This window comes from Lepidochelys olivacea (genome assembly GCF_965140295.1).
Source record: "Lepidochelys olivacea isolate rLepOli2 genome assembly, chromosome: 11".
NCBI lineage: Eukaryota > Metazoa > Chordata > Testudines > Cheloniidae > Lepidochelys > Lepidochelys olivacea.
Window position 1 is genome coordinate 59,415,205 of NC_140421.1, and position 18,165 is coordinate 59,433,369.

An 18,165-nucleotide genomic window follows, 5' to 3' on the forward strand; every position below is an offset into this window, starting at 1 on the left:
CTATAAAAATTATACACATATACAGATAATATAATCATAACCAGCAAACCATAACCTTGTCTTAGACACCTCATTTGGCCCCCTGTATAAGATTTGGTGCCACTACAGGACCTTGGTTGCAACAATGATCTGTATGGTCCCAGTTCAAGTCAATAACGTCACAGCCTGTTACGTAACTTCCTAGCTGCTTAAACCACCCTACAGTCTGTGCTGATTCTTTCCTCACTCACACTTGTTTTACACTAATGTAACTCCACTGACTTCAAGAGAGGTAGTCTTGATTTACTGTAAGCAGCAGCAGAATAATCAGACCCCCTGAATATAACTCTGCTCCACCTTTAAGCAACCAAATTTTGTCAGTCCCTTGTGTGGTTTCCTAACACAGGTTTCACTGTAATTGTAAAGGCAAAGAAACCACTTTAACAGAGATAATCTCTCCTACTGCAGGTAATTGAGTATGTTGTGCTAAAAACGGATAATGCTTACAAGATCCCTAACCTCCGAGTCCGGGGACGCGCCTGCAAGACGAACTTGCCATCAAACACAGCGTTCCGAGGATTTGGCTTTCCACAATCGGGTTTGTTTACAGAATCCTGGATAGCAACAGTGGCAACCCAAACTGGCTTGCCACATGAGAAGGTAAATGAACTCAATTTAACAAATAAAATGAGTCATAACAGGGGTCTGCTTCTACTCCTGCTCCCAAGTCAAAGGCAAAACTCCTATGGCAAAAGTATGGTGAGCCAGACCTTCACAAGCTCTTTCTATTGAAGTAGTTCATATTGTGCCAGATCCCACCATCTTTCCTCGTGCTAAATAGTACCTTTACTGATATCAGTGGGACTGTTCAGGGAGTAATACACTATACAGTGACAAGAAGAAAAGGAGTACATGCATCCGATGAAGTGAGCTGTAGCTCATGAAAGCTTATGCTCAAATAAATTTGTTAGTCTCTAAGGTGCCATAAGTGTACTCCTTTTCTTTTTGCGAATACAGACTAACGCGGCTGCTACTCTGAAACCTATACAGTGACAGAATCTGTCAATGGAAGTTTATTTCTTCAATTTGAAGTCTCCACCCGCTGTGGTCAGCTCCAATCACTATAATAGAGTCTCTGCCTTCTCCATCCAGTCAGGTGTCTCTAGTTGCCTATCTGACATCTTCTCCTGAACATCTGGCTGTTGCCTGAAACTCCAACTGTGCTTCTCATCATTCCTACTAACCCTCCTCCCCCATCTCCATTCTTTGTCTTCATCAACAACTCCAATCACCCGGTCCTGTAATCTTAGTATCAAACTGATTCTTCTTTTAACTTGTCCCCTCATATCTAGACTCTCACTAATTCCCTTTCCTTCTCTTTCTTTGATATCACTAATATCTACCCTTTCCTCCTAGTACCCACTAATAAAGTCATTGTCCATGCCCTGGTCACTTCTTGCCTTGATTAACATGTCCCCATCCTGTCTGGCCTGCACCCCGCCTCTAGTCTGTGGAATGTATGGCTGATAAAGTAATTTTCCTTTCCCAGGACTCCAACAATGTTGCCTTCTTCTTCAAGTGTTGTCCCTGTGAGTGTTCCACTTCAGGTGTCGGTGCGTCCTGGCACCGTTGGATTGGAGATTTTTGGTAGCAGCTCTTGGTCAGGACATGTGTGCACAGTAGCTGTCTCGTGGCAGCGTTGGAGTCTCATCTAGCACGAGCACAGCCCAAGCCCTTTCGGTTCCTTCTCAACCATCCTCGACTGCAGACAGAGCTCGGGGCAGTGCAGCAGCTTCTTCCCCTGTAGACAGAAAAAAGAAAAATATTAGTTAGATATTTTAGATAAGTTAGCTATAGTTCGGAGTTAGTAGTTAACTTGTTAAAAAAAATATATTTTTATCCTCCTGCTCCTTTTGGAGCACTCCCTCAGACATGCCTGGTCCCCAGGCTTTAAAAGATGCGGCTCCTGCTGAGAAGAGATGCCAAGATCTGACTAAAAGAAAAGGAGTATTTGTGGCACCTTAGAGTCTAACCAATTTATTTGAGCATAAGCTTTCGTGAGCTACAGCTCACTTCATCGGATGCATACTGTGGAAAGTACAGAAGATATTTTTATACACACAAACCATGAAAAAATGGGTGTTTACCACTACAAAAGGTTTTCTCTCCCCCCACCCCACTCTCCTGTAACACAACCACAGCAATTGTAATGCACAGAGCCTCATGGCTTCTGTCTTCTGGCATCCCAAAAGAACTGCAACTCAAGGTGCCAGACCTCCCCTTCGACAAAGACAAACTATTCTCATCGAAGACTGATGAGGTGATGCACTCCATGAAAGACTCACGTGCGACACTCTGCACACTGGGCATTTACACACCACCTGCTAAAAGAAAGTTCTACCAACCTTCCCACCGCTCTAAAGACACACCATTTAGTCACCAGAATGCTAGACCGTACAACAACAGACAGAGAAACAGAACACGATGACACCAACCAGCTTAACCCCAATCAACAGCCACCATTTACTAAGCAACAATTTTGAACAGTTGGTCGAGGGTCTGAGAGACCTTCCCCTCAAGACAGTGCCACTTTGCCCATTTGGCCATTGACTGAGATCTTTTACCAAGCATGGGAGTCCATCACGAAGGACTGCTGGGTCCTAGAGATCATACGATTGGGCTATGCCATCCCCTTTATTTCTTGCCCAACTACCCAACCCACTTCCTGGTCTCTCTTCAGGGACCCTTCTCACGAGCACCTATTAAGGCAAGAAGTACAACATCAACTGCAGCTAGGTGCCCTGGAAAGAGCTTCTATTCCCACAATTTTCTGACCCAAAAGAAAAACTGAGGATGGTGACCCATACTAGACCTACAAAAACTCAACAAGTTCCTTTGCTCCCAGAAATTCAAGATGGTCACATTAGGCACGATAATCCCAGTGCCGGAACAGAGGGACTGGTTTTCAGCCCTCGACCTACAAGATGCATATTTCCACATTACCATTCACCCAATTCACAGACTATTCCTCCGATTGACAGTAGGACACAAGCACTACCAATGCAGGTTGCTTCCATTTGGACTGTTCACTGCACCGAGGGTCTTCTCCAAAACCCTTACAGTTGTTGCTGTGCACCTGCGTAAGCAAGGGATCGTGTTTTTTCCGTACCTAGACGACTGCCTTCTGAAAGGCCCCAATTGGATAGCAATGACAGAAATCGCCCAACGGACTACTGCCCTCTTCCAAACCCTAGGGCTGCAATTGAACATACAAAAGTCAACATTAATACCCACACAACAACTAGACTTCATTCAGTTCAATGAGCACATCTATTCAGTTCAAGCCAGAGTGTGTCTACCACAGACCAGATTTCTGGGAATAAAAAATCTCATAGAGACAGTTTACACCAGTTCATGAACCACAGCAAGAATCTGTCTACAGCTGTTAGGACACATGGCAGGCACCACATTCGTGGTAAAGTATGCCAGACTACACCTGAGCTGTATCCAAGGTTGGCTGAGTTCAGTATACAAACCCATCAAACACAGCCTGAACAAGACTGTAACACCACCTCCAGAGCATAGGTGATGGAACTAGGGGTGCTCGGGGTGCTGCAGCTCCCCCTGGCTTGAATTGGTTTCCATTATATACTGAGTTTACAGTTTGATTCGGTGCCTCTCAGCACCCCGACTATAAAAATTGTTCCAGCACCCTTGCTCTCGAGGTACTAGAATCCCTTCAGTGGTGAACAAAGCAGGAGAATCTCTGCTCAGGGATCCCCTGTTATCAAGAACCACCCTCAGTTATGATCACAGCACATTCCTCCTTGATAGGTTGGGGCACACACCTTGATCATCATACAATCCAAGGCAGATGGTCACTAGCGGAGACACATTTCCATGTCAACTTACTGGAACTCAGAGAGGTACAGAATGCCTGCCTCCATTTCCTTCCACTCATAAAGAACAAGACTGTAATGGGCATAGGCACCAACTTCTCCCGGCGCCAGTGAGTGCTCGACACCCCCCCCTCCCGCTCTGACCCCCTCCCAACTCCACCCCTGCCCCACCCCCATTCCAACCCCTTCCCCAAAGTCCCCACCCCCTCCCTGTCCCCATTGGACTCCTTCCCCAAATTCCCGCCCCGGCCCCGCCTCTTCCCCTGAGCGCGCCACATTCCCGCTCCTTCCCCCTCCCTCGCAGCACTTGCCGCCGTGAAACAGCTGTTTTGCAGTGGCAAGCACTGGGAGGAGAAGTAGGGACATGGCACACTCAGGGGAGGAGGCGGAGGTGAGCTGGGGCGGGGAGCTTGGCTGCCAGTGGGTGCAGAGCACCCACCAATTTTTCCCCATGGGTGCTCCAGCCCCGGAGCACCCACGGACTCGGCGCCTATGTGTATGGGTGATGATGGACAATTTCGCATGCATGTTCTATATCGACTGATGAGGGGGAGCATGATCCCACTCCCGATGTACTGAGGCCATAAAACTATGGAACTAATGTATTTATCACCACATCGACATCTCAGCCTCTTACCTTCCCAGATGTCAAAATACCACAGTGGACATTCTAAGCAGATGGCTCTCACAGGAACATGAATGTGAAATACAGTCCTACAAAATATATTTCAACGATGGGGGTTTCCCACCATTGACCTATTTGCTACATCTCAGAATCACAAATGTCCGTTATTCTGTTCAAGAGCGGGATTAGGACCTCAATCCTTAGGGGACCCTTTTTTCCTCACATGGGACACAGCGCTCCTATATGCATTCCCACCAATCCCTAGTGTCCTACACAAGATACAGAACGACAATGCCAAAATCATACTAATAGCCCCAGCGTGGCCCAGACAGACCTGGTACATGACAGTTTGGGCTCCATGAACTCTCCCATTGAGACCAGATCTCCTCTCATAAGCCAACGGTCAGATCGTCCATCCAAACCTGGAGAAACTCCATCTGAAAGTGTGGCTTCTTCATAGTTCCAACAACACGAATTAACCTGTTCGGAACAAGTCAAATGTGTTGTTGAATAGCAGACATACATCCACATGCAATACTTACCTGCAAAAATGGAAAAGATTCTCCATCTGGAGTCAGAACCAACAAATCACTCCCAACACTATACCGCTGTCACTAGTGCTAGAATACCTCTTAGAGCTAAAGAACTCAGGACTATCCACGAGCTCTATTAAAGTACATCTCGCCGCGATCACCGCTTTCCATCATAAATTCGATGGATTCTCGGTATTTACACACCTGACCACCAAACGGTTTCTCACTGGCATACAGAATCTCTACCCAGAAGTATGCCAACCCATGCCCACTTGAGACCTAAACCTAGTTCTCAAAGGCCTTACTGGACCACCCTTTGAACCACTGGCCACTTGCAGCACCTCTCAAAGAAGGTGGCATTCTTGGTTGCTAGATGAGTGAGTGAGAAGTGTTCTTATGGCTAATCCACCATATACTATCTTCTTTAAAGACAAGATCACGTTGATACCTCACCCCAAATTCTTCCCCAAAATTGCTTCACCCTTCCATATCAGCCGACATATTCATCTCCCCACATTCTATCCCAAACCACACGGAAGAACACAGGAGGCCATGTTAAACACTCTAGATGTTTGACGAGCAATAGCATTTTACCTGGATAGAACTAAATTTTTCCACAAATCCCTGAGACTCTTCATCTTGACAACATGATCCAAGGGCTTTGCTATATCTATGCAGATACTATCTAAGTGGATCTCGAGCTGCATCTGCTTAGGTTAACAAACAAATAAGACAGAGCCATTCTACCCAAACCATGGCAGCATCCATTGATTTTTCTGAACAATGTACCCATCTCGGAGATCTGCAGAGAGCTGCTACATGGGCCTCAGAACATACGTTCATTAACCACTACACAATTACACAAGACTCACAAGCTGATGCCATACTGGGTGTAATGGTCCTCTCCTCCACTATACCTACAACTCCAACGTCCCTCCAACTATCGCGGACACTACTCTACGATCACCTGAAGTGGAGCACCCACAGCACTCGAAGAAGAGATGGTTACTCACCTTGTGCAGTAACTGAGGTTCTTTGAGATGTGTCCCCCAGTGTGTGCTCCACTACCCACCCTCCTCCCCTCTACTTTGGAGTTCGATACAAGCACTCTATGGTAGGGAGGGAACTGAAGGGCTCAGGCCACGTGCACGCTAGACAAGACTCCAACAGCACTGCAAGACGGCTACTGTGCATGCACGTCCCGACAGAGCACTGCTACCGAAAATCTCCAATCAACAGTGCCGGGATGCACCGACACCTGAAGTGGAGCACCCGCAGGGACACACATCTCGAAGGTGAGTAACCCTCTCTTCTCCCTACCTCTTCCCCCCACTGACTTTCTGCCCTTTACCACATCCCTTGCAAGCTTTTTGGCCTCACCTACAAGGCCCACGCAACCTTACCCTGCCCTGTATTTCTACTCTCCTTTCCCTATCCCACTGCCTATGCCCTTCCCAGCTCTCAGGCCTTGCTCCACCCTTTGCTTCCTTTTCCTGCTCTCAGCTTTGTGCTTTCTATAAAGCTGCATCCTACCCCTATCAGAATCTATTTCTCTGCCATGAGACTTCTCTTTCTTCCTTCAACTCCCCTCTTCAAGCAGCCCCTCCTCCTTTTCTCTAATCATTAATAATCCTCTCATCCTCCCCAGGGCTGTTGTCATGTGTTTGGCCTGATACTGCCTTACTTACACTGAGCAGTACTTACACATCTGTGTATTCCCATTGAGACTACTCTGGTACATAAGTACTACTTGATGTGAGTAAGGCTGACAGAATCAGGCATTTCAATTACCAGTTCTTTAGGGCAGGGAATGTGTCATTAAAGTGCTGTGTACACTTTTGGCACTACATAAGTATTTTGTATCAACTTATTCACCTTCTTTTTCAGATCAGGGAGATAAACATGTACAAAGGAGTTAATCTAACTCCCTTTAAAGAAGAGCTCGATGCAACAAACCTTGTGAAATGTTGGAAAGAATGTATGGAGAAGTCTGACTACTACAGCAGGAAAACAGCTGTGGAAGAATTTAATAAGAAAAATTACTGGAAGAAGAAAGGGATTGCCATTATTCCTATGAAGTTTTCAGTTGGATTTAATGCTACACTGTACCATCAGGTAAGCTTTGGAAGTGCTGCCTTAAAGAGGTAAGAGCTCCAGCATTCTTAAAGTATAAGAGGAAACACAGCTGTCAAGGGAAGGAGGAGGGAGAGACACAAACACACCTTGGTATCTAATATGATAGACCCAAGTCTCATCCACAGTTCCTTTCAGAAGGAATGTGCCAGATCTATGTACTTGCTGTCCTCTCTATAGCAACTGCTATAACCACTCAACCACACTCTCCTCTCATAGCCAGGAGTAGAACTGTGGATTCCTGATTCCAGCATTCTACTTCCATCTAGCAAATGATTGTGTAACTCACTAGCAAAATGTGTATCGTGCTGCTTCTAGTGACTTGCCCACAATAAGCATAACAACTATGTCTGTAGCTGAAGCAGTAGAGGTTTGTGCTGGGGATCTGAAGGTTCAAACCCTGCTGATTATCTTTGTGGGGTTCCTTATAGCTGCATGTGATATAAATGTTTGATTTTTTGCAGTTTTGCTTTATGTAAATTACATCGTCACAAAATATCCTTTACAATAGGTTTGATATTCTTAAACAATCCCAAAATATTCTAATCTATGAGTTACAGTGCAATGCACAACAAAATCCAGGTGTTTCACATTTCACTCATTTCAGTTGCTTGTCACAAATTGGCAAGTTTGCAGGTTGAGAGCTCTGAGAGAGTTTCAGATAATTCACCCCACAATGGTTACAGTAAAAGAACATCGAGGCTGTGAGTTACATATACAAAGGGGGAAATTCACCCTTGTGCAGAGGATCAGTACAAGACTAGACACCATTAAGTTCACCTAAGGTCTCAAAATAAGGCTTAAATAGGATTTAAGTAGTTCCTTGATCTTGTGCTGAGTTTCTGCATGGGGTGAATTTCAACCTACCTTCCACAAGGACCAGCAGCCCACCATCAAACACTGCTTCCTCCTCCTCTGATTGGGAATGAGAGAGAAATGGAGTTTGATGCTAAAAATACTTCACAACAGAAGTGAGATGACTATTCTCTGTCGCCCAGTTTCACAAAGATTAAAAAAAACTGTCAAAAAAATTAAAAAATTAATTGTTGACTCGAATGATTGCAGTCCTTGCAGAACTCCAATTAACAATAAACTACTTAGCTAAATGGCTCTTCATCCTAAATTGCTAACTGCAAGAAGCTTGCTGTTGTCAGGCAGCTGGAGGACTCTCTCACCCTCTTAACAACACCCAGATTGCTGTGCCCTCTGGGAAAGAAATCTGATTCCATCCCTGCTCTTGTTGGTACATCCCCTTGTTAAAAAGGTTTATTATGTTAGCGTCAGCCTTAATGAATTAAACAACAATTTTCTGTCCGTTTTTCTTAGGCTGCAGCTCTGGTCCATATCTATACAGACGGGTCTGTGCTGTTGACTCATGGTGGAATTGAACTGGGACAAGGAATTCACACCAAGATGTTGCAGGTTAGACATGAATTAACCATTTGAGTGAAGATGAAAATACGAGAAAGATATTCATGAGATTGCATTAGTAGAGAAGGCGAATGGCACTCAGCGGTTCTGCAGGGAAACTCTACAACAGCCAAGGTCAGGATGGAGGCTCAGGCCGAGGTTTATGTTGCGTGACTGCTTTTGAATTACAGGTAAAGCCAGACTTCAGGAAGGGGTAAGTTCAGAGACTAATGCCCAGATCCATAAAGGTATTTAGGCACCAAATGTACAACACAACAGATGACAAGGACCCAAAACGAAGGGGGGGGAACAAATTATTCATGCAGGAAACTAAAATGATGTGGCTTCAGTGTAAATAGCTATTCCCAGCTGTCTCCACCTCTTATTAAGGCAGTTATATGCATGTCATCAGGGTAGATCTGTAAAAAAAACTGAAGCTGAATAAGATTCTAGTTCTTGGCATTGTCAAAGTAACCCTGGCCATCCCCTATCAAGTTTAGTCTTGAGTAGACATAGCAATGCCAATGCTCTTTTTCTTGAGTCAGCACTATTTGCTCTCAGTGGGACTGGATATAGTTTTGTTTACTTACAGATTGCCAGCCGTGAATTGAAGGTACCATTGTCATATGTACACTTTTGTGAAACAAGCACAATAACTGTGCCTAATGCGATTGTCACAGCAGGATCGATTGGGTCAGACGTCAATGGGAAAGCAGTCCAGGTTACATTTTTTATGAATTATTACTATTTTTATTGCTTCTTTCAAATGACACATATCACTCTGAACGTTTGCACCTTATTCATCGTTGTAGTTTCTGAGCACCACTAGTAAAGCATATTAGTATCCTCACCTGAGTCTCTCTTGCTTGTTTGTCACATGAGCAGTTTAAGGCAGGGCAAATTACTGAACTAGTACTAGCTCACAACCTTTTTCCTCTCCGCTTTCCTGTATCAGATCTAAAGATACTTGTGCAGGATTTAGTAAGAGGAATCGACTGGTCCTCGTATCACCATGGATACTTAAACATAAGCTGATAAAAGAGTCCAGGGTATATTTCATGTGCATCTGGTGATGTGATTACTGTCAGAATGAAACACCTTTACCTTTTTATGTACTTTGGGCCTGATCCTGGTGACACTACTGTAAATTGACCAAAGCTAGTGACATTATATCGGTGTAAAATCAGTAGGAGATCAGAGCCAGGCTCTTTGTCTTCTACTTGGTGATGGCTTCAGGTAAACATGGGTGTGCAAATGGGCTAGTTTCACCAGGACAGACACCAGTGCTGCTCATTGATAAGCACTGCTTTTGTGGCTGGCCAGGTAGCAGAACACAGAAGAGGGGTTTAGATGTTCGTGAGGAGTAATGGAATGATGGTACTCAGAATGACTCTCTGACACAAATCAAACTCACCTCGAACAGCCTTTGGTCGAAGGCAGCATGGAGCAAAAGTGGGTAGAGGTGGACTGGAGGGATACCTGGCTGGGTATCAGTGCCATATTAAAGGCTATAGTGTTTTGAAATTTCAAAGCAGATGTTGCTGCTGCTGCTGTTGTTGTTGAATTCATCTTCTTTTCTCTGTTCATTGTTTCCCACTCTCTCCTCTCCAGAATGCTTGTCAGATTCTTCGGAAACGCCTGGAGCCCATCATTAATAAAAACCCCAAAGGGAAATGGGAGGACTGGGTCAGTGCTGCTTTTTACATGACTATAAAAAAACATGGGCTAGGGTGTGGGCTGATCAGTCTTGGGCTACACTGTGGCATCTAGCAACAGCCCTGAGTAGGGAGCAGTGTGAAGCCCACTGCCCCAGGGGGAGCTCAGGAGGGATGGTGCCTCAGGATGGATGGTGCAGCCTGCTCCCCCTGACATGACCGGCAAACTCCTGAGATTGTCCCTGGCCCTTGCATGGGGTGCCCTTGTGCTGTCCTCTCCTATGTATCCAGGTAGGGGCCAGGAATAACCTGGCCTTATATGGGAATGGGATAGGAGTTCAGGAGTGTTGTCTATGTATATAGCAGCATAGATGCATCAGCTGTGCAGTATTCATCAGAAATCAGTCTTGAAATGGGAGGCCATGCAGCACTATTCGGAAGGGGATGGTGGTAGCTGTGACTGCATTCCTACATTTAACCCTGTAAAAATCACACTGTTCTATTTAGTGATGACAAAACATTTATTAATGGATGTACTGATGTATAATGACCATTCCCAAAATCTCCAGAACACCATGTCGTCGTCATTCTGTCCATTGCAGAATGAAGTCCTCACCAGAGGGCTACAGTCCAAAGCACCCCTCCCCTGGAATAGGTTTGGCTAGTTAGGCCTGCACAGGATACCACTTCATCTCTCCATCCCTGCTGCTGGCTGCCATGGATACATCTACCTTATTGGTGTCCTTTACACCAAGATCAGCTTTCTCCTTCCTCTTCCTGCAGCATTTTCCAGTACATCACTACTGTACCATTGTCATTAACTTCAGGCTGTTCTTTGCCAAAGCTTTCCTTCTAATCCTTTTGTAACTGCCTTCCCATGCAGTGTTAACCACACCTACTTTATCTTCTTGGCAAGTGCCTGAATATCTGTGCCCTCTGACACAAGTACCTAATAAAAACCCACTTCTCTTTAAACTAAGATGCAATTGGTTCTGCATGATTGTTCAGGCTTCTAAATTATTAGTAGCAGAAAATATTTCTAGTGTGGCAGTGCCTAAAGTCCCCCATCAGGATTAGGGCCCCATTGTGCTGGGTGCTGTACAAACCTAGAAAAGAGACGCTCCCCGCCCTGCGGGGCTAACAGGCTGAAGAATGCTCCTCATACATACTTTAGGGGAGGATTTTTACTGGTTTGAAATAGAGTGTATAAGATTACTTATTATGATTTCTTCTGATTTTAATTCATTAATTAACCACTACACTGAAATTAGTAGGGTTATGGGTTTGTATCAATGTACATAAACATTTTCTGATTAATGCTGCTGAAAAGCATGAAGATATTTGCTAACTGTGGTAAAGTCCTAGTGAGAGTAGTATGGTCTAGTAAGTAGGGTGAGAACTGAGAATAAGCAGTTCTAAATTCTAATTCTGGCTCTGGTGCTGACGCCCTCTGTCACCACCGGCAAGTCACTAGGCCTGGTCTGTGTTTAGAAATGAACTTATTTAAAATGTTACACCAGCACAACCCCCTAATGCAGATGCAGTGAAACTGATTTAAATTGTGCTAAATGCAGTAACTTCCATTCTCTATCGTTTGGGTTTCTGCTGTCCCATTCTGCATCCTAGTGCTCCTCACTGTTACTTTTCTTTTTAAAACATATTTTTTTATTTCTTTTCTTAAATTTCTATTCACCTTTAACCTAAATGTACCTATTGCAGATTACTGAAGCTTATGAGCAAAGTGTGAGTCTTTCAGCTACTGGCTACTTCAGGTAAGGAATGCTGTTAGTCTTTCTGAAATGACTGGCATCAAGGATCATAGATGTGGACCTTGGGGGTGTGTCAAATGAGGATAAGAGTCTCCCCTCTCACCCTCCCCAATCCTTTCACTCTCCCCCTTTCCTTCTCTATTGAAGACCAAATCCTGCACCTAGTGCACAGTTCACAGAAACAGGCTGCATGTTGGGCGATGGCAGGGGCCAGGGAAGGATAAGTCTCCTCCCCAGGCCATACTCACTGGCCACTGCTGCATCTCCCGCCCTGTACTAGGTGCTTGGAAGATGGGGCCATGTAGTTTTCCGCACAGTCTCCCACCATGATGGGATATAGAAAACCTACACTGAGATGTGTTCCATGATGCCTAGGAGTCTGGGCCACCTTCTGGCTCTCCATCTCCTTGTGTGCAGCAGAAACACAGCAGTGCTGCAACACTGGGGGCCTTCTTCACCACAGCCTGTGAAAACAGCTGCCTTGGAGCAGGATATTAACCTGGTCTTTTCATATGATTTCCATGACTATCTGCTCCGCAATTGAGGGTGGGGTGGTTGTTGGTGGTGGAGATCAAATGCCATTGCTCACTCAGTCTGAAGGATGCTCTTACTCCCACCAGAGGCTATGTGGTAAATATGAACTGGGATACAGGGGAAGGCCAGGCTTTCCCATACTTTGTTTTTGGAGCTGCTTGTTCTGAAGTGGAGATTGACTGTCTGACAGGAGATCACAAGGTAAATGGTGCCTATACGTACACATTGGTTAGATTCCTATATGTCTCCCTCCAGAGCTACACTGGTGTAGTTGCTTTTCCTCTTGCTTTTTTCACTGAGAAGAGAGAAATGACATTCATTTCATGTTCTCAAGAAAGTACCAAGATAACTCTAAATGGCTCTGTAATTCTCAATCTCATTTGTTAACATTCTAGAAAGAAGATCTGGTGATAAGTAATGAGACTAAAGATGAGAAAGTCCAATAGAACAGAAGATGACAAAGAACAGTTTAATATAATATAATAAACATAACCACCTTATTTTGTGGCTTTTAAATGAGACCTGATAGACTGAACCTGCCTACAGGGGCCCACTATGCAACAATATATGCCCAGTTAATTAGTAATGATCCCCTATTTCACATGGTTTTATTGAAGCAATCGAAGGCATTGCCACATAAAGGGGGCAATGCAGGGGGGCACCAGACAAAGAGCAGCTCCCAAAGGCATTGTTTTTGTGGCATATTGAGACAGGCAGAATGGCTTCAGTGATACTGAGGGAAGCACATTCAGGAGCAGCAACTACCATGCCTCTCACAACTCATTGGAAGTGACTGCCGCCATGGGTGGGGCTATGCTTCCCCTACACCTTATCTTGCTCATGTCCAGATACCTTCTCCCACCAGTTAGCAGTGCAGTGGGAGCAGACACTTGACTATACCTTCTTCAAGTGTAGCACAGCGGCCACTTGTCTGATTTCCTTCTTCAGGCACAATGCCCCTTGCAGCACTTCTAGACTCACAACCTAACACAGGCACTAGGTAACCACCACAATCCAAACCTTGGGCTTCTACCAGGAGAGCAAGCAACAAGTTCATTCTGGGGCTAATGTTCAGCCTGCTCCTTAACTCAGCCCAGGTGCTAATGTTGCGTTTCAGTTGTCATATGCTCATGGGTGTTCACCAAAACCACTTCAAACAGGTCAATCCAAGGCCTTTGAAGCTTGCTTCTGTGCTTCAGAATAAATCTGCAATACTTTGCTGTCAACATGGAATATTATTTTATGGTGTGGGGTTCGCATTCTTTAAAACCTGCTGTTTTTATTGCTTGTAAAGTATGTACCCACAACAGTTTATATTTGTTTAACAGAACATCAGAACAGACATTGTCATGGATGCTTGTTTCAGCATAAATCCAGCTGTAGATATAGGACAGGTATGTACCAGTACTTCCATATGCACTCTTGGCTGTAGATGTTAGTGATAGCTTTTTCTTGCGCCGAAATACTGTCCATTAAGGGAGCCATTCCAGCATCCACGGAAGTCAAGGGGAGACTATCCATTGGCTCTAATAGGTGCTTGATTGGGCTCGGAATTAGGCAATATTTGCTTTTTGTTGCATGTGTTAATGATAACAAGCTAAGTGGCCTGCTACTGCAACATGTTGAACATTTTCTGAAAGGTGATGAGTGACTACAGGTCCTGTAGACTACTCTGGGAATTGAGGCCTTGCAGAAAGCACTCGGCATATCACAGGATTAGGCCACAAATCCCTCTTGTTGTCTTGTCTTCACCCTACACAGAAAGCAAAAATAATTCCTGAAGGCCAGATCCTGGTTCCATTTAAATCAATTGCAATACACTGTTGACTTCAATGGGACCAAGATTTGGCAATAAGTTTTCAGGTAGTGGTAATACATATCAGAAAAATGATTTTTCTTCTAGTAGGGTGGGTGGGTGGTTGTTAGTTTGTTTTTAATATCCTTCCCATGCCAATGTTGGCACACAGCAGGGAAATCAGTCTCTTCCATTCCTCTCTGTCATTTACTGCTACTTCCATTTGCTCTGGTGTTGAGATTGACTATCTTGCCATCCATGCTAAGGGTTCTTCTTAAAGTTTCTTTTGGAAACCCTCATTTCCTCACACCAGTTGGTTTCCACTTGACAGTTAATGTGGGAGTCCGTGTGTTGGCATCTAGAGTATACGTCCCAGATATGTCCCCTGCTTCCTTCTGATTCTGGTGGAAATGAGCTGCTGGTTGGTGATTTCTCAGATCTCTTCATTGGTGATGATGACTTTCCACCCAATGCCAAGAATCTTTCATAGAGACAAGGTGGGTCAGGTAATAGCTCTTATTGGACCAATTTCTGTTGGTGAGAGAGACAAGCTTTTGAGCTTACACAGAGCTCTTCTTCAGGTCTGGGAAACTAAGGCCATGTCTCCTCTACACAGTTAAGTCAACATAAGGCAGCTTACGTCGACCTACCTGTGGAGGTGTACACACTGCAATGCTCCTCCTGCCAATTTAACTCTCCTGCTACGCCAACATGATAAAACCACCTCAATGAGAAGCATAGCGCTTAGGGCGATACAGTTAGAGTGACGCGGTGTCAGTGTGGACACAGTGTTGCTGACGTCGCCCTAAGTGGCCTCCAGGAGGTGACCGCTCTGGTCACTGTTTTGAACTCTGCTGCCCTGCAACCAGGTTTCATGCAGACATGCATCCCTCCCCTTTAAAAGCCCAAGGAAGTTTTGAAATTCCTGTTTGTGGAGAGCTCACATAGCTATTGCCCAGCTGAGCATTCAGTAAACATGCTGCTGCCTGGAGTACACGGGAGGTGGTGGATCTCCTGGGTCTGTGGGGAGAGGAGGCTGTACAGGCATAGCTCCGCTCCAGCCACAGGAACTTGCTCAGGGCCTGGAGGAGAGAGGCTGTGATTGGGACATGCAGCAGTGTCGTCTAAAAAGATCAAAGAGCTGTGGCAGGCATAGTAGAAGGCAAAAGAGGCTAATTGTCCCTCTTGTGCAGAGCCGCAGACATGCCGCCTCTACAAAGAGGGGGATGGGGTCAGAGTGTTGTTATGGATGGGGGGCTGGTCAGGTGAGCAGTCAGGGTGGGGGCTGTGTGGGAAGGGTGGAGCTGGGGTCAGAATGGTGGTATTTGGGTAGGGGACCGGTGGGAGGAGCAGTCAGGATGGCGGTCAGGGTACTAAGCCTCAGGCTGTGGGAAAAGAGGGCATGGTTTTCAGGAAGAATTAAAAGAAACAAAATTAAAACTTTCCCTGGACAAGTAAAAACAACACCACTGGCATTCACTTTTTCATATCAATGTAAACTGCGCAGCATTAAATTATTGATGGAGGGAGGAGGTAGCACGGTGCAAACAAAAAATGCCAGACTCTGCACGCTATAGCAATACACATTACTGCGGCTCATTGTTAAAATGCTCCTTCAAGGCCTCCCTCAGCCGAATAGCTTCCCCCGTTGAGCTCCTCTTATAGCCAGAGCCATCCCTAGTTATTTTGGTGCTCTGTGCAGCCCCTCCCCCCCGCGGGGGGGCTGTGTGGGGCCCCAGGCCTCTGCAGGGGGAGGGGGGGCTGGCCCCAGCCCTCTGCGGTGTGGGGGGGCCCGCCCCTGGCCTCTGTGGGGTGGGGCTGGCCACTTCCTGCAGGAAGTGGAGTGACCAGGCCCCAGCCTGCTCCACTCCCCTGGCTCCCAGGCTCATCCCGGCAGCGTAGCTGGGAAGTGGGGGCGGGAAGAGCAGGGACGGGAAGAGGTGGGGCAGGGGCTTTGGGGAAGTGGTGGGAAGAGGCGGGGCTGGGGCTGGGGGAGCATGCAGCTGCACAGGGCACCAGGAAATGTAGTGCCCCAAATTTCCTGGTGCCCTACGCAGCTGTGTACTTTGTGATTGGGTAAGGATAGTCCTGCTTATAGCCTTGTGTTCATAACACACAGCACAATACTGAAGAGCAGTGCAGGATCCATGCTTTCTGACAGGAATGGCTGACTTGCGGTTACCAGGGCACTTGAAAAGCAGCTGGAAACCTTGTAGGATGCCCATGGAATGATGGGATTGAGAAAACTGCATCATGTGACTCTGAACCTACCCCTATGAGGAATTGCAAATGCTTCCTAGAACTCCGTGCGGGGCCAGATGCACAGTGGGATAGCTACCCACAATGAACTGCTCTCTGTGTCGATTCAAGAGCTGCTACTGTGAATGTGCTCTGCTAACACAAGGTGTACACTGTGGACATGCAACAGCAGTTTAATTACAGCAGTGGCTGTACATCAACATAACTTGTCGACTTAACTTTGTAGTGTAGCCATAGCCTAACTCTGAGTGTCACTGTTAACTACAAGGTGGAACAGATTCATAGAATATCAGGGTTGGAAAGGACTTCAGGAGGTCATCTAGTCCAACCCCCTGCTCAAAGCAGGTCCAATCCCCAACTAAATCATCCCAGCCAGGGCTTTGTCAAGCCTGACCTTAAAAATATCTAAGGAAGGAGATTCCACCACCTCCCTAGGTAACGCATTCCAGTGTTTCACCACCCTCCTAGGGAAAAAGTTTTCCTAATATCCAACCTAAACCTCCCCCACTGCAACTTGAGACCATTACTCCTTGTTCTGTCATCTGCTACCACTGAGAACAGTCTAGATCCATCCTCTTTGGAACCCCCTTTCAGGTAGTTGAAAGCAGCTATCAAATCCCCCCTCATTCTTCTCTTCCGCAGACTAAACAATCCCAGTTCCCTCGGCCTCTCCTCATAAGTCATGTGTTCCAGTCCCCTAATCATTCTTGTTGCCCTCCGCTGGACGTTTTCCAATTTTTCCACATCCTTCTTGTAGTGTGGGGCCCAAAACTGGACACAGTACTCCAGATGAGGCCTCGCCAATGTCGAATAGAGGGGAACGATCACGTCCCTCAATCTGCTGGCAATGCCCCTACATATACATCCCAAAATGCCATTGGCCTTCTTTGGCAACAAGGGCACACTGTTGACTCATATCCAGCTTCTCATCCACTGTAACCCCTAGGTCCTTTTCTGCAGAACTGCTGCCGAGCCATTTGGTCCCTAGTCTGTAGCGGTGCATGGGATTCTTCCATCCTAATTGCAGGACTCTGCACTTATCCTTGTTGAACCTCATCAGATTTCTTTTGGCCCAATCCTCTAATTTGTCTAGGTCCCTCTGTATCCTGTCCCTACCCTCCAGCATATCTACCTCTCCTCCCAGTTTAGTGTCATCTGCAAACTTGCTGAGGGCGCAATCCACGCCATCCTCCAAATCATTAATGAGGACATTGAACAAAACCGGCCTCAGGACCGACCCTTTGGGCACTCCACTTGATACTGGCTGCCAACTAGACTTGGAGCCATTAATCACTACCCGTTGAGCCCGACAATCTATCCAACTTTTTATCCACCTTATAGTCCATTCATCCAGCCCATACTTCTTTAACTTGCTGGCAAGAATACTGTGGGATACCATGTCAAAAGCTTTGCTAAAGTCAAGGAATAACACATCCACTGCTTTCCCCTCATCCACAGAGCCAGTTATCTCATCATAGAAGGCAATTAGATTAGTCAGGTATGACTTGCATGATTGTTTAGCATAAGTAGTTAAAACATATTTCAAGGGACCATTCAAGGTTAACAGGCCACCC

At 45.9% G+C, this 18,165-nt stretch overlaps 1 protein-coding gene across 1 annotated transcript in view; it reads left to right on the plus strand.

Annotated features, from left to right (window-relative positions):
- The window catches only part of LOC311528239 (aldehyde oxidase 2-like), a 102,992-nt gene that overhangs the window by 72,022 nt on the left and 12,805 nt on the right, over positions 1–18,165 (plus strand). Inside the window, exons 26-33 of the mRNA XM_084643016.1 lie at positions 448–639; positions 6,924–7,151; positions 8,496–8,591; positions 9,172–9,300; positions 10,191–10,265; positions 11,954–12,006; positions 12,624–12,738; positions 13,866–13,931. Of these exons, the coding sequence (XP_084499142.1) occupies positions 448–639; positions 6,924–7,151; positions 8,496–8,591; positions 9,172–9,300; positions 10,191–10,265; positions 11,954–12,006; positions 12,624–12,738; positions 13,866–13,931 (954 nt within the window). The remainder of the gene's footprint in view (positions 1–447; positions 640–6,923; positions 7,152–8,495; positions 8,592–9,171; positions 9,301–10,190; positions 10,266–11,953; positions 12,007–12,623; positions 12,739–13,865; positions 13,932–18,165) is intronic.